Source organism: Harpia harpyja, chromosome 9 (genome assembly GCF_026419915.1).
Source record: "Harpia harpyja isolate bHarHar1 chromosome 9, bHarHar1 primary haplotype, whole genome shotgun sequence".
Classification (NCBI taxonomy): domain Eukaryota; kingdom Metazoa; phylum Chordata; class Aves; order Accipitriformes; family Accipitridae; genus Harpia; species Harpia harpyja.
Window position 1 is genome coordinate 18,365,670 of NC_068948.1, and position 17,138 is coordinate 18,382,807.

Genomic DNA, 17,138 nt, shown 5'->3' on the forward strand with positions numbered 1-17,138 from the left:
AGCGGGGATTTTTTTGCCAGATTCTCATCTTTCTTTTGTTTTAATACAGAACTTGTAGACCCAAACATTTTTATCCAACCGATTACAGAGGAGCGTGCTTCTCGGACTTTGTATCGCATTGAACTCCTAAGGAAAGTGCGAGAACAGGTTCTTAGACACCCACAGCTGTTTGAAAGACTAAAACTATGCCAACCAAACCCAGACTTACCTGTCTGGTGGGAGTGTGGGACTCATGACAGGGATTTACTTATTGGAGCTGCTAAACACGGAGTTAGCAGGACAGATTATCATATTCTTCGTGATCCTGAACTCTCATTTATGTCTGCCCAGAGGAACTATAATCAAAATAAAGTGGCGCTCTCAAGGACTTCTACTCCACTCTTGCATCAGTACCAGATGGCATTATCTGCTTCTCCTCTTACACCTCAGTCAAGATTGTCAGATGCTAAAGTGAATGCTTTTGAGGACGCAAAAGCTAAAAACGAAAATCTGAAAGAGGATCCTCAATCTTCTGAAGAGGAATCTATGTCTACAGAGGAGACACAGACAATAATGAAATCTGAACCTTTGAGTCCAAAAAATGGCACACCAATACAAAATACAGACCATAAACCTAGCATGAAGACTGAAACAGACAGGCGCATGGTGGCAGCAAGGACAGAGCCTCTAACTCCAAACCCAGCTTCCAAAAAACAGAGAGTCAGCAAAAGGGGATCTGACTCTAGCTCTGACTCAGACTCTGACTCAGATAGATCATCCTGTTCTTCCAGGTCATCATCTTCATCCTCTTCGTCTTCCTCATCTTGTTCACACTCTCGATCAGGCTCTAGCTCTTCATCATCTTCATCTTGTTCTTCAGCATCTTCGTCCTCATCCTCGTCATCCTCATCATCGTCGTCGTCATCATCATCATCGTCTGAAGAGAGTGATAGTGATGAAGAGGAAGCACAAAAACGTGGTATGTGTGTAGTCTTATTTCTCCAGTATAACTCTTAAATGGAACAAGTTTATTCTTAATGGAAAAATGTCTAAAAAAGGATATTAAATTCCACAAAAGTAAACTTAAATAAACATATTTGCTTGATTCATCAAGTGAGTTGGAAGAATTTCAGGGATACAGCATTTTCTTTGCTTCATATCAGTGCCTGGGATGAGGTACTTAAGATTTGTTGACAGAATTATTCCCTAAGCAAGCTTACTGTGCATGTGGTTCATGTGTGGGAGAAGAGTGGAAAGGCTAATGTTTTCTGGAAATATACTGCGTATGTATATTCCCTACTACTTCTTTTTCTTTTTTCTTTTTCTTTTTCTTCCTAAATATATAGGTTCTTTTGGTTTCCCTGTTGGTTTTTTCCACCCTTGCTCACCTGTCTTTGTGGCTTCCTCATTGTGCTTTCATGAAATCTGCAAGCTTCCTTCTGTCTAAGCTGTAGAGTAATATAAGCTGCTTTTTCTTAGAAACTGGAGGTGGTCAAGCAGTGTACTTGCACTGAAAATTTTCAAACAATTAAAAATGGGTACCTGTTTAGAAAAGACTGAGGCAATTATAGAGCATGGGACCAAATAACAGACACACTTCTGAAAGCTTCAAAGTAGAAGCAAAAACCTCTGATCAGTAAAGTGATGTAATTTTTTTTAATAAACCAACCAATCATTATTTAATACATTCCTTATTATGATACTATGAAGCATCCTCTACTTTTGCTCTATTGAAACTCAGAATGTGAAAAGATTCCTCCACTGTGTCATAACAAATGGTAATAGAAAAAGGAAGAGGATGAAGTTAGTCAGTGGGATTACAGCATAAGTAAATGAGCTATTTTTTTTCCAATACCTCGAGGAAAAAAGCATTGTGTTAATCAGATGGATCCTCTTGTCTATGGAAATGACAGATGGAAACCGTAGGGTTAATTTACTGGGAAAATGATTACTGGGCAAGTAAAATGCCACTTAAACCAAATTATTAAGATGCTGCTGCCTATAGCAGTGGAAGGACATTTTCAGAGGAAACAGTTGTATGCAAACATTAAAATAGTGAGAGAAAAGGAACGCTTATATGACATAAATATTTATATCTAGATGGTGGATACTATAACATGTGCTACAGTCCACATATTAGGCTTGATTTCTGTCAGCTCAGTCTGTTCAGGCAAGTATTGTGCTATCCTCAGATTGCAAAATCTCATAAATCAGTCAGCCTTTCTTTTTGTGGCTGTTTTGCTGCAAGTTGGTGTTGAAGAGACTGCTAAATGCTGGAAAGTTTTCTTAACTTCATCTGTGTTTTAATTTGAAGCCCAGGTTTTATTTCATATGTTGTACAATGATCATGGATCTTTGGCATACTTTTCACATTTGAAACATCTTTTAAGGGAGAGCTAAATTTTATCAGATGACTTGATACATAGCTATTGTTGAGGACAAATTTGAGTTCTGTAGGATTGTCCCTCAATGCTCTTACTCGTGCTGCTGTTACCTTTTCAGGCAGCACCTTTTTTTTTTTTTTTTTTTTTTTTTTTTAAGTTTCAGACTGTTTCCCCATGTCATAGTGTAACTTACATTGTTGTCTGGATGGAGGCAAAAGTAAAATAATAATGAGGAGAGAACTATAAGAAAGTCAGACAACACAATGGAAAGATACTAGGAAAAAATACTCTGTGATTAAAATTTAAAAAATTAAATGATGCAGACATACGTGTTCAAGCAAGAACACGTTCATGGAACATCCAGCATTCCATCCAGTAAATGAAAAGGGGTGGTTTTTTTAAGTAGTATCCCAGTAGATTTGCCACGTTCTGGTGATAGACACTTTTCATTTCAATTTAATTCTGTATTTTAGTGCATGTTGGCTTACAAAGGAAATATGTTAAAATAAGTAAGGACTGTCTGTCAGAATACTCTGAAGCATGTCTGTTTTCAAATAGCTAAATGTTCGACATGTTAAGCTCTTGAAATATTAACAGGAATGTGTGTGGAATTTACATGGCTAGAAAAGAATCAGCAGTCATCCTGAAAAACCTAACAGATTAATTCTTCAGTTTAATTTTGTGTTTGGACTTTCTCTGAACATTGTTCTGTGTGTTTTGTTCACCCGAACCTCTTACAATGAGTGTTTAACTTCTTTACGATATCAAATTATATTAGTGGTTTTCTTTAGCAGAAGGAACCGCACATATAAAAGCATATGATGAAGAGAGTGTAGCTTCTCTGAGTACAACACAGGATGAGACGCAAGACAGTTTCCAGATGAACAATGGGACACCAAATTCCAGTTATCTCCTACAAGGTGGATACATGTTGGCTGCATCCTACTGGCCAAAGGCAAGTTTTCAATACCACTTTGAAAAACAGGGTTGTAGGGGAAGGTGGGCTGTGACAATAGTATTCAATTAAATATGTTAAAACCATACCACTGAGTTGTGGGGAGATCTTGGAAAAAAACAGAATTTTGTTCGTGGTAAATTACAGTAAAATTATGACAAAGCATTTTATACATTGCTTGTATAGCTATATCTGTAAAAAAGAGAATGTTCACATAGGAAACAACTTTAAAGGAAGCATTTTAAGATCAAGATGAGATAATTTATCAGGTATTTGGATCATCTTAAGTCTATGAGAGGAATTGTTTAGAGTAGTCCAAAAGAATGTAAAAAATGAAACAGAGCAAGAAATTGGTCAAGCTAAGTATTACAACAAATTTCTTAGTGGTAGTAGGACTCCTTCAGCTACGTTGCAAAATCCTGAATCATGTTAAAGCATAGGCTGGCTGAAGCACTGAGGTAATACAACTTTTATGTTAAAATGTAACTATATGATTCTATATGTGAATTAGTGATATTCTGAACTATACTTTGAAAAGATATTAACACCAAGTGACTGGAAATTCGTCTTGTTTGAAATAAATACTGAATATTTTTAAGCTCTTTAGTCATATCTGAATTTCTATGGCTGACACAGCTTGGAAGACCACAGAGCGGTTTCTTATGCTTTCAATTACTAGCTTAACTAAGAAGATGAAGCAAAAATTGTGAATTGCTGGAATGCCAGCTCACTACATAAACTTTGACTGCGACATACTTTTGAATAGATTTCTGTCCTGATGTATAAGGAAAATGAGACTGATTGGGACATTTTCGGGGTCTGAAAAATCTACTTGCTTTTATAGTCAGTGTTACACTTGGAGATTTTCATGCGTGACTTTTTTTTTTAAGTGTAGGAAACCCCATGTAATGCTAACTTTTGTGACTTCTTTTGATGCTTATATTTTTCAATAGTTCTAAAGAAATTTTAGCATGTTTTAGCATGTTTAGTGTGTTGCTAGGCATATGCTCTATATAAAAAAAAAAAGTACACTGGTGTTCCAATAAAAAACAATTTCAAAGTTGCAAATCAGCTTGAAAATTCAGAGCCAGATCACAAGGTTGTAATGAAGTAAAAGCTTCAAGGTCAAGCAGTTGAGGAAAGTCTGAAAAGGAGAGCAATGCAGGAGACAAAAAGGTTGATGAAATGGGGAAAAGAGATGTAGGATCTGAACTTCAGGAGCTTTTAGTTGTTATTACGTTGGCTCCTGGAAGATGTTTTTAAATCTAAATACTACTTTTCAGAATTTTTGAATGTTCATTTTGAGAAGGGGAGTATAACTTTCATATCACAGGTGCTTGGCAGATTGTGAAAAAAGATATTCGGAGTGTACAAAATCAGACTTTTTTTAAATATAGGGGAGGGTCTCGAACTTGGTAAAAAAATGTTTGCTTCCAGAACAGTTAATTTTAGCGTTCACATTTTTTATTTGACAAATAACTGCTCTCTGAAATTATCAGAAAACCTAGTAGTTTCTGGAGTCTGCATGTACTTAGCTGATTGTATTGGGACTTGAGATTTATGTATTATGCAGGTGTGTGAAGTTCGATTTGTGTGTGGCGTCTAAAGAGTGTGAATGAGTAATAATGTGGTTTCAAAAGCCAAAATGAGATGTGAATAAAAGTCTGTAGATTTCCTTTTATAAATGCTGTTTGATGGGTATGTTATGGTGCTGCAATTAAGTACAGAGATGGCTTTCACATAGTTTTACAGGGAATCGGTACAAGTCCAGGAACTTAGAAATCTTTTAAGCCCAAGTCCAGTGATTAAAAAGTTGTCATTTCTCTTCCTTTTAGAATTAGAAGATAATACATAAATGTAATGTGTACAGTGTTGGTAAGCATTACTCTTACAAAAATATTTTCTCTGTTTTTTAGGATCGAGTTATGATTAATCGACTTGACGGTATTTGTCAAACAGTGTTGAAAGGTAAATGGCCTTCAGCAAGAAGGAGCTATGACGGCAATACGGTGGCATCTTTCTACACAACCAAGCTTCTGGATAGCCCCGGTGCAGCTGCAGATTACAGTGAGCCCAGCGCACCAACACCCCCTCTTGCAGGTGTTAAAGAAGAATATGATCAATCACCACAGATGTCAAAGGTGAAGAAGCATGTACGAGAAAAGGAGTTTACAGTGAAAATCAATGACGTATGTTTATTTTTATTGCCCTAGGACCTGATTGCGATTGCGGTGTGAGGCATGCTTTACCTGCAAGTGGCTGCCTGCTCTCACTCTCACTTCCTTCACACACTTGTTTGTGGGTATTTGGGTCTGCTGCTTCTGGGCATTGAGTGTTTGGGTTTGGGGTTTGGGGTTTTTTGGGGGGTGGGTGGGTGGGTGGTGGGTGGGTTAGTTTTTTAATTTGCATAAGCCACTAGAAGGAATCATTGTTATTTCTCTCTCTGAAATGAAATTTTACCATTCTGGTGCTTCTTCAGAGAGCCTGTTTTATGCTGTTTCTAAGAAATCTGGTTAGTAAGAAAAGGTATTTCTGTTGTTTGGTGTTTTAAACATTTCAGCATGTCCTATCCAGCAAGCACTTTATTATTTTGTGGCCTTTTAGAGGTTATAGGTAAATTTCCCAGTTTAAATGCAGGCTAGAAGCTTCAAACATTTTTGTTGTCTGTAGTTTGAGACATGTTTGTAGCACACAAAAATGTATGAAAAATTCCTCTTGTAATTGGGTTTCACATTTCTTTAGGGCTGGATTAGGGAGGTAGACAGCTGTTCAGTGTCTGGATTTTTTCAGCTAAGATAGTAGATAATTCAAAATTTATATTCATATAAGCAATTCCATGAAATTTCTGTTGAGATTTGTTCTTTACATGGACAAGAAGCAAGACTTGTTTTAAGGTCTAACACAATGTTTTCATTCTTCCTCAATTCTTCTGGAGTAACTCTATGTGAGAATCCTGATTATGAAGTAGTCGTTTCTGCTTCAGAAGAGACTCTTCTAACCCTAGCATTTATTTAACAGGAAGGTGGTTTGAAATTGACTTTTCAGAAGCAGGGACTGTCTCAGAAAAGGCCATTTGAAAGCGAGGAAGGTGCACTGGGACAGCAGCAATACCTGGCTCGGCTACGTGAACTCCAGAATGCTTCAGAAACCAGCCTTGTCAACTTCCCAAAATCACTTCCCAAATCAGGTACATAAAATGTTAGAGGGCATAAGGATTAGTATTAAATATTACCTTCTGGGTTCTTCTGTTGGTCTCCATGTGTAGGCAGTGGAGAGAGATGTTTGCAGTGTTACTTGTTCTAAACTGCAGTCTTGGAGGAATTCTCTCCAGTGTGTTAAGGAAACCAGGCACCTAAGTTAAGGCACGAGGTTGGACCACATGAATGCTCTCTCACAGCACCAGTTACTGTAATATTAATTTATTAGAAGGATGCCATTACATATTAGAAACACCTCCACAAGAAGATTTTAATAATTGCAATGTCCATCACTGTTCACTGACAGTAATCAGTTTAAGTCAGAACTTATTGTGGCTAATTTCTAAGTAAAGATGAAGAGTTCTAGATTTCTGTCTCTGTCACTTTGCACTATTCATATTCTTTCCTGTGTCTAATGTAAAGAAACAGTGGAGGACAATAATCTAGAACCAATTTTTGACTTACAGCCAAAAAATTAAAGTTATTTTCATTAAAAAAAAAAATAACAGTAGGTGTACACTGACAAATAAAAACAAGCCTAAAATAAGCAGTTAAAATTTGGATTAAAATATTTGAAATTATTATAATTAGGTGCTCGATTTCACCAGCATCTGATTAAATGACTGCAATTCATTGAGGTTGCATACATACGTGGATGAGAACATTCCCTTTAAAAAAAAAATACTAGCCTTCGCTTGCATTTTGTACTTTCTTGTCCTTTGCAGCATACCATTAAGGTCTTGTTATAAACATTTATTTAGGGACGTCTGCCTCTGTGTGTGTGTGTGTGATGTCAGCAGTTCTTAACAGCTCTCCTCCCTGTACAGATTTATTTGGAGGGGGAAAGGGGCAGTAATAGGAAGCTTTCATAGTAGAGTGGCTTTTCAGAGCCTGATACTAATAGTGTTTTAAACAGTCATAAAACAATAGGTAATTTATGTTAGATATTACATGTAGAAATTATATGCACTTGCACTATTTCAAGTAATCTTATTTCCTTTTTTATTCAGACATGTTTCTTGTTATAAACAGCTCAAGCATCTGACACTAATTTTATTGCATCATTAATTAGGTACTTCCAGTCACTTAACAGCCAGTGCCAATGGAGTCATAGTTGACAGTCAGCCTGTAGTCAAAAAGAGAAGAGGAAGAAGGAAGAATGTGGAGGGAGTTGATGTCCTCTTCATAAATAGAAATAAACAGCCTAATCATGTAAGTAAACTTGATTTTTTTTATCCAAAAAAAGGTCAAAATTACTGTTAGTCCTTTAACTGAGCATAACTGTCTGTTGAGATACAACACTTCATTACTCAAAACTGTTGGGTTTGGGTTTTTTTTGTGAAAAATTTCACTGACAGTCTATGACTACACAAATGAGAACTGGTATAGTTTTACTAAATATTAGATATATACAATATTGATAACTATTATTAAAAATAAATTTAATTCTAGTTTTGATGAATGTAATTAACAACATATTATTAAAAACTTGATATTTGACCTAGCAACGCTTTCTGACATACTTTACTGTAACATCTGTTACAGGATCTGATGGTACAGTGACTTAAAGGGAGTTATCTATGGCACGAGTAGTCTTACTGAGTCCTTGAGTGTGTGCATAAGGATCTGCAGGACTGTGGCCTTCATTGTATCATACATGCAATAATTGTGATGGTTTGTTTTCTATGGAGAACTTAGTCAAATGTTTTGAATTTCTCCAGGTTAATCCAGGTATTAACTCCTGTCAAGTTGCTGCAGGAATAAACCCAGCACTCACTTACACGCAGTCCCAAGGCATGCTTGATGCAGAGAGTCCAGTTCCTGTTATTAACCTAAAAGATGGAACAAGGCTTGCAGGTGATGATGCCCCCAAAAGAAAAGATTTAGAAAGGTGGCTTAAAGAACATCCTGGATATGTTGAAGATTCAGGAGCTTGTATTCCTGTGAGTATTCCTTTCAGCTGTGCTTTAGCTAAATAGTAGAACATTTCTTATAAAATATATTTGGAATTGTATTCTATTTTACAGGGAATTATTCCTTCTTTGTTCTTCTGTTTTGTTTAGGAAAAAGGAAAATGTCTGTTTCTGTTTACATAATTTTAACTCTGCAAGCCTTCCTTTTCCCTCACAAACGTAATTGCTAAGAAAAGAAATACTAAGCAAAGACGTTTGATCTTTGTCTAATTTCACCTAAGATTAAAAAAATTATCAAAGATAAGAAAACTCTTATTACCATGATACTGATGATGTGAGCTGAAAATGTGTAACAGTGTATTTAGTGATGTGTGAGAGGATTAAAGACTTTACTGTGAGATGTATTTCATACCTACATTACAGTGCTATGGTAGTGATGTTTGTTTGTGTGGGTATGGTGTTCTCATTATGTTACCTCTGAATTTGAGAGTTGTTAATGTTGAACATGATGTAAGAAAATCGTATGTATGACATCTGGAATAACAACCTTATTTCTCCATAAAGATGTTATAATACAAAACAGTAGCAACATTCCTGATAGTTAAAGCACTGTTGAAAACTGAAAAATTACTAAAACAAAGCAAAGGGTAGAGGCATCAGAAAGAGGATTTAGTGCTGTTTATCGGTCTGCTTATTGTATAATTGTGATTAGTAAATTAGGATTCTTACTAAAATACTTGTGAAATTGAAGATGACTTCAGATGAATGCCTGACTCAAGAGAATGCACAGATATCTTAAAATTTTTAAAACAGTTATATCGGAAAGATAAATGCCTTTTTAATTACTTTATAACAGAGGATGCAGTTGCATGATGGGAGGCCCAAACAAAAAAGACACCGTTGTCGAAACCCTAATAAACTGGACGTTAATAGTTTGACTGGCGAAGAACGTGTTCAGCTCATAAATAGAAGAAATGCAAGAAAGGTATTCATAATACTGTTCCCATTCTGATGTTACCCAAATGAATAGTTACCTGAAATGAAGAACTCTATACACTACACTTGCTAAAATACTGTGTGTGAACGAAAGGTTTTTGTTTTAAGGTTTTGGCACAGAGCAAGAAAGTCAATGACAATCTTCTAGTAATCATTTTGCAACTATGAAAGGATGTAAGATATGGCTAGAAACTTGCCCTGTGGTTTATGTTTATATAGAATTGAACACTCAATATGTTTCAGTATTTGTGCTGTTGACTAATACAGAGGCATGGCCACTGAAATACATGTTGTTCTGATCAAAGTAGCAACATTTCAGAAGTTCTAACTTTTGTGTACATCTCATTACTACTTTTGACATGATTAAAATTATATTGGTAGTGCGTCCTGCATAGAAACTTGTCCATTGGATTTGCTTAAATCCTGTGTACTGGATTATTTTGCTTTTTTTTCTTTTTTTCAGTTATCTCTGGCATTTGACCTTTATGGTTCACCAGTATATATCCGTTGTAAATCACATTGCTAGGTTAAACAGAAGTGTATCAGGGGAACAAAAGTAGAAGGGGAATTCTTCTATAAAATCCCAACACTGGAAGATGGGAGACCAGGTGTTGAATTCAAGTTTTTGGACAGGTGGTCAAAGTTTGGGAAATGCATAATGCATTTGAATAAGCTTTGGGGAAGGCTAAAGGCAAAATTGAAGAAAAGCATGCAGAACATTACTGTTGTTTATTGAACAAATTTGGACAGATGTGTGGGATGGTGTCTTTGAATGTCAGTGTAGTACCAGAGCAGCAGTCCAGTGGGAGTCTTTGAGGTATTATGTCAATGTATGGAGCATTTTCTCTTGTGATGCTGCTAGCTTTTCTTTTTGTTAGAGACCAGTTGCAAGGAAAGCAGGAGGGTTTTTTTATGCTGCTATATTAAGGTCAGAAGCTTTGTGCATCTGTAGAGAAGAGTGAGGCAGAATCTGAGAGTCTTTCATCTCTTCAGTGCATTGAGACAGCAGCTCTAAAGAGGAACCTGTATGGTTGCTAGTCTCTTGAAAAACAGACCCTTGGCTGCTCTATAGCAAGCTGTGCCCTGAGGAATCTTTTCAAAGTTGATGATCAAGGAGTGAGAGATTTGATCTGTGCTTGCTGTAAAAGCCTGTGTTTTCATGATGGCTTTTTTTCTGTAATAAATTTCCACACCGTAGTTGAGACTTGTATTAACTTCAGTTTTCCCATTTATAACCTGTCCCTGACTCTTCTGCATCACCAAACTCATTTTGTCTCATTTTGGTTTTCAGTTCAGTTATCCATTTAGTAGCAGGGGGTGAGGGGATCAAAAGTAGCCTAGAAAATCTGAGTTTAAGTTGCAGTTTATAGAGAAAGTTCAGCAGAAACTGGAATTCTTTTTTTCTTTCTTCTTTATACCATTTCATCTTTGTTTCTGGATCTGAGTAATACTTCTGGTTAATTTGAAAGCTTACTTTCCTGCTTATATGATTTTATTAGGACATGCTGTCTAGCAATCTAGCCATCTTGTCCTTTTTTGCATGAAAAAAATACAAGAAATAAATTTCACAAGAGAAGCAGAGTCTCTTAATAGAAGTATTTTTAGAAGTTGACTGAGATGATAGAATAAAACTGATTTAGTGGATAAAGGAAGAGTTTAACAAGATTGTAGTTACAACCTTCTTGGTAATGCGTGGACCATTCTTGTTCTCTATTCATGTGGTTGCTCTTCCATTCATTGCATGTCTAAATAAACTCTGATATTAAACATTAGTAGGAATGTCAAATATTGAAGTTGCAAAGTGTGAGTTTAATAGATGAGTTTGAGTTTAGTAGATTTAGAACAAATCAAGGGTATCTCACATATGCCACGAGGAATCAGTCAAAAGCTCTATCATACTCATTGATAATTTAAAGTGAGATTTTATTTGTATTGTTTTATATAAAAGGCAAAAATGAAACAGTGTCAGGTATGAATGTTGCCTTTTTCTTACCAAATGAGAAGTATTTCCTGACTTCTATCTTCTGCTTCTCAGGTGGGGGGTGCGTTTGCTCCCCCTCTGAAGGATTTGTGCAGGTTCTTGAAAGAAAATCCAGAGTATGGAGTGGCTCCTGAATGGGGAGAAGTTGTAAAACAGTCTGTGAGTATTTGCAGAAAAAGATAACTATGACATCAAATGTATCATAAAAACAAACAAGGCAAACAGGAGAAAAAAAGCATGCCAAAAGGCATGCTTTTCATTTCTGGTATTATATTAAATGTGGAATGTGGGTCTATTTTAGCTTTTCTTCTGCCAGCTCAGTTCTGTAACTTGGTTTGCTGGCACAGCTGTGAGTAGGAGGAAGGGAGGGACAGTGGCTGGCAATCTCCAATTAGAGATTTGGTTGAAGGTGTGATAGTACTGTGACTTCTTTATCTCATAAATGTAGCCTTGAAGTTTTTTGGAAAGGTTTTAGCCCACAGAATACTTTCTTGTTCTTAAAGTTACAGTTAGGAAGATAAATATAATTTTAAACATTTATTTTACTTTTTAATTAATTTACTTTCAGTGTGCACCTTTAAGAAATACTATCTTCAATCAAACTTTTAATCAAGTATTAATATAGCTATTTTCTACTACTTAGAATTTCTATTTTTTATTTCTTAGGGGTTTTGTTTTTAGCTAAAAACTAGCGTTGAGATTCCAGTGGAGGGAACAAGGTTAATATATTAATGTATTTTTTGGAGTAGGTCTGCACGACTTCAGTGTTGCTCATGTATTCCTTCTGTATGGATTACCAACAAAGTTAGTGATAAGATTTCCCTGGTAGTCCTGAGCCAGCTTCTTACTTGGCAGCATGATACATTCAGTGTGTTTGAGGTTTGTACTTCATTAAATTTAAAAGAAGAAAGTGTTTTGATAGACTTTGTCCACAGTTCCAACAAGACACCAGGCCTACATTTTCATTACAGGAACTACTATATAGCTGGTATCTCTTTCCTTTTAAGTGTCATTGGTTCAAGTACGGTGTATGGTCCTGAGTTCATTCCCTGTTTGCCTTGAAGATAAGGACACATTTTGAACTTCAAAAAGTTGTGTTGTATAATAAAGAATGGTTTCTGAGTAACCCAGTTACTCTTCCATTCCATGTGTCTAACAGAAGTGAGGATGGTTTTGTCAATATTCTTGCGAAGTCTATTTTCTCACCGACTATAACTTGTCAGAAGCGTATTTTATTTACACTACATCTTCAGCCTCTGGCAAAGAAATGACGCAGTTAATTTTTTTTTTTCTAATTCATTGTCAACAGAACTTGTAATCTTTCTGTGAAGTTCTAAATGCCAATCTCTCCAGTACCCTTGTGGGACGTTCTGGTAGAAAAATAGGTAACTAGGAACAGGGTTAGACTGCAGTGAGTAAAGGTATAAATAATAGCAGAATTACTTTCAGAATTTAGTGGTTATCCACAGGACAGAACAACAGAGCATGAGTTCTGAATGCCTCTAGTTGTATTAGAGTAGTTTAAATTAAAGATATTTGCTGGGGAAGAAAAGACCATTGTAGTGTGGAGGTGAGTAATAGTTGGATCTTAATGATTGCTGTTTTTAAGAGGAATTTTCAAGACAATGCATTTCAAAGAGAATATTAGTGTCCATTGCAATTCTTTCTTCCTCATTAGGTAGGAGTGCTTACAGAGGTGAAGTAATACTGTGCAAGCCCCAAAAAGAAGTGCTCTGAATTTCTTTTTACTTGAACTTGAGTCTTTACTGTTTATTCTTAGGTTTAAGGATGAGGTGAACTGTGAGGACATTAAACAGACACTGGCAATAATAAAAAGGGCTTGGAGATTGTTGGTCTGTGTGCAATCACACATTTGTATTTAACTTCAAATTGAGTAATTTTTTTTTAATTAAACTGTCATGATTGGAATGTGGTAATATTGCAAAGCAGTGCTGGTTTAGATCTTAAATTGAGATTGCTCTTATAATTAGCTATGTTTGGCTTGATTTGCAAACAAACCCTTAGGGATGAGTTAACGGAAGGTCTGAGAAGATACCTGTGTAGTCCTCACTGTGGAAATGGGCCTTTAGACATTTGAGATGTGATAGCACAAAGTCACCACAAATTCCAGTGAGTTGTCTGGAGATCAAGCTGCTGTGCTAACATACCAGAATAATCTTTGACACTGTTACTGTATGCTTGGGGCTTCTGTTTGCTTGTACTTTTCCATCCTTAAGCTCTCAAAATACTAAAAATACCCAATGTGTCTCTTGCAGGGATTTCTTCCAGAAGGTATGTTTGACCGTATTCTCACTGGACCTGTTGTGCGGGAAGAAGTAAGCCGGAGGGGAAGGCGCCCCAAAAGTGAGATTGCTAAGGCAACAGCAGCTGCAGCAGCTGCCACCGCTGCAAGTGTGTCAGTTAACCCTCTGCTAGCTAACGGGTTGCTTCCAGGAGTGGATCTGCCTAGTCTTCAGGCCTTACAACAAAACCTGCAAAACCTGCAGTCACTGCAAGTAACAGCAGGATTAATGGGAATGCCAGCTGGCTTAACTACTGGAGGAGAAGCAAAGAACATGGCTGCCATGTTCCCCATGCTGCTGTCAGGGATGGCTGGATTACCAAACTTGCTGGGCATGGGAGGACTTCTAACAAAGTCTACAGAATCTATTTCAGAGGAAAAAAAGGGAAGTGATTCAAAGGAGGCAGATAAAAAGAAAGAAAGGACAGAAGACCAGAATACGGATACTGGTGGTGAAAACTCTGTTTCAAGTTCTCCTTCAACATCCTCTGCTGCTGCAGCTGCCAATCCTCTCTCTCTTAACCCATTACTTTTGTCCAACATACTTTACCCAGGGATGCTTCTCACTCCAGGCCTTAATCTTCATATCCCAGCTTTGTCTCAGTCTAATATTTTTGATGTACAGAACAGTGAAAGCAATGACACAGGCTCAGCCAAGCCCACAGAAGAAAAGGAGGAAAATTCTAGGGTTAGAGATCAGGAAGACAAAGGGGGAACAGAGCCAAGCTCTCACAATGAAAACAGCACAGATGAGGGTTCAGAGAAAGCAGATGCTTCATCTGGATCTGATAGTACTTCGTCTTCATCTGAGGATTCAGATTCTAGCGATGAAGACTGACCCCAGACTCTGCACTTAAATTATAAACTGATTTTGAATTTATTCTTTAATTATTTCATTGTAAATAACCCAGTGTTGAGTGCATCAATGATTTACTGACCGAACATTTCAGTATTTGTTTAGAAGTGCAAACTGCTTTCAGAGACGTTTTGCATGTAATATTTCTTGAAGTTCATAAGTTTCTGAACTTGTATGTACTATCAAATACACAATGGTGTAAAATTACAACAAAAGGCATTATAATTTTGTTGGGGGGTTAATTTTATGAAAATAATGCTCAAGTAAGAGCTGTATATTTAATATATTTGCAGTGAACACAGAATACTTTATGCATATTATTGATTTAATTTGAATATAGTTTTACAGCCTCCTTGACACTTATAATTTACAGATCAAAACTCAGCAATAATTTGGGCAGCTAATGAATGTCATGAAAGCTGTAGAATCTACATCACCATCCATTGCTTTAATTACATGAAAATGCTCTAGTGTTGTGATGCACTGCTGTTTCCAATTCAGGTACAAGTGTGTTTAAAAGAAGATAAATTTTTCCCAATCAGCCAATTAAACTGGCTACCTGTTACCTCAGCTGAGTTAGTTTAGGAAGTTTACATTGGTTTCTATTACTTGTTTTCAGGTTTTGTTTTGTTTTCTAAAGACATCCTGTATATCATGTTAAGATCTGAGTTATTTGAGATATGACTGTTGGTGGTTTTTTTGCCCTTATTACAACTGTTCTCTTTGACAGCAATAAGGGGAAATTAAAGCAAAAACTGTCTTATCTCATGCTACTTGGCACCATGTAGATCTATTTAGTTTACACCTTGCAAGGTTTTGGGCTCCCTCTGCAGAATTAAAAGTCCCAAAATGAGGAGTAGTTTCCCCAAGACTCAGAAGAGGCAAACTGTCATAAAGTGCCACTGAAAAGACCTTTCAACACTGCATACTTCATGTAAAAATTGTTTGTTTGCTTTGTTTGTGTAGATTTCTATTTGTGTTTTATGTCATAAAACCTCCTGGAGTTACCAGTTAATAATGGCAAATAAAGTATAGATAGTTTTGAACTCCTTTTGAGTTTAAACTTCTCTGCAGATTTAAATCTGACTAAATATTAAATATTACCCAAAATCATTATTGGGATATCACTTCATATATTATGCTGAGTTACCCACTAAAGAAAAAGCACTTTGAATAGTAAGGAAGACAAATTATTCCTAGAAACCACAGTAACAGGGCGTAAGGCATCTGTTTAAGTCCAAATCCTTAGAACCCTTTGCTATATAAAATCTGTGTAATATTTGATGTGTGATATGATTCCTCCTTCTTCTTAAGCTGCTATTACTCTGACACAGTTGAGGCCCAGATTCACATTTACAGAAGTTCTGAACTGACTGATACTTCAGTTGACCTTGGTTACATCGTTTGCGGTCCAAGAATAGGCAAGTGTTAAGAGAAAATAGATACAGGTACTAGTAGAAGTCATTGAAAAAGCTTTACAAAGGGATAAATTTAAAAATAAAAAACAAAAACTGTATATTTTGATATAGTTCTGTTGCTTGCTTGTACAGTAAAACAACTGTGTTGTTTTTTATCAAGAACTTTACCAATGAAATATAAGTTTCTATGTGCAAAATAACTAGCCCCATGATTAGAAGCAGTATTACGTGTAATTACACAATTATACAAGTACCATTTGGATTGTGCTGGTTACGTATTTTCCCAAATAGTATTCTGATATTTGGCCCTTCATGCAGTGTCTTAGCAATAGTGAAAATTAAAAACTGCCAAGAGAAGGGGGTAGCAGTTCTTCATCATGAAAAAAAAAAAAGTATTTCATATTTAATATTTTGCCCTTTGTAATATAGCACTTTTATTTAACTAGGATGCATTTATGAAATAGCCAAAGTTTTACAAACAGTTAGTAACTTAGTTTGCTGATGGAGTATGTCAACAATACCATCACTTCCCACCCTTACCCCACAAAACAAATCCTAAATCTTGTGGCTAAAACCTAATTTATATCAGATTTATGAAATAAAGTATTTTCCTAATTATGGTCAAGTGAGTTTGGTTACCATTCTAGTGATTCTTTCTATGTAATAAGGCAATTACAGTTCCAAGTAATGAAGGTTGATGTAGACTTGAACATAATATATTGCGTTTATTTTTAATCAGTTTGAACCAGAAGGGGAAAAAATGTCCCACTATCAGCTAAACTATATGCAAATAAGGTTGTATAAAGTTAAGGGTTATAAGGAAACCTCAGTAGAATTACACTAATACTGAAGTTAAAATTAAAAGGATATCCAAGGTGATGATAAAGTGTGTGTTGGTAGTTACTAAAAGAACTTTAGCTGTTATTGCCTTGTATTTCTATCCCTTGTTTCAGGCTTCATGATCCAAGTCCTAGTCCAGGTTTTTTTTGGACATTTGCAATATTTGCCAGTTGTGTTCTGTGTAGTCTGAATTTGCTTTCTGTAGTTGAACAAGCGTCTTAAAAAGTCATTTGTAATTTATTGAATTACTTTCTATGATGTTCTATAGAGCAAATGGAAGTTTAATTATTTTTTATTAAACATATTCTTTGACTACC

The 17,138-nt window shown here is 36.0% G+C and overlaps 1 protein-coding gene across 12 annotated transcripts in view; it reads left to right on the forward strand.

The window, feature by feature from the left end:
• The window catches only part of CHD9 (chromodomain helicase DNA binding protein 9), a 101,917-nt gene extending 84,779 nt beyond the window's left edge, over positions 1 to 17,138 (forward strand). For 9 of the 12 annotated variants that reach the window (XM_052797761.1, XM_052797760.1, XM_052797765.1 and 6 more), the window contains 9 exons: positions 50 to 958; positions 3,155 to 3,318; positions 5,235 to 5,507; positions 6,337 to 6,505; positions 7,588 to 7,727; positions 8,237 to 8,458; positions 9,285 to 9,413; positions 11,460 to 11,564; positions 13,682 to 17,138. In XM_052797761.1, the coding sequence (XP_052653721.1) occupies positions 50 to 958; positions 3,155 to 3,318; positions 5,235 to 5,507; positions 6,337 to 6,505; positions 7,588 to 7,727; positions 8,237 to 8,458; positions 9,285 to 9,413; positions 11,460 to 11,564; positions 13,682 to 14,545 (2,975 nt within the window). In that variant the 3' untranslated portion in view covers positions 14,546 to 17,138. Of the gene's footprint in view, positions 1 to 49; positions 959 to 3,154; positions 3,319 to 5,234; positions 5,508 to 6,336; positions 6,506 to 7,587; positions 7,728 to 8,236; positions 8,459 to 9,284; positions 9,414 to 9,887; positions 10,058 to 11,459; positions 11,565 to 13,681 lie in introns of all 12 variants that reach the window. The other 3 variants (XR_008236755.1, XM_052797767.1, XM_052797766.1) reach the window with 3 other exon arrangements.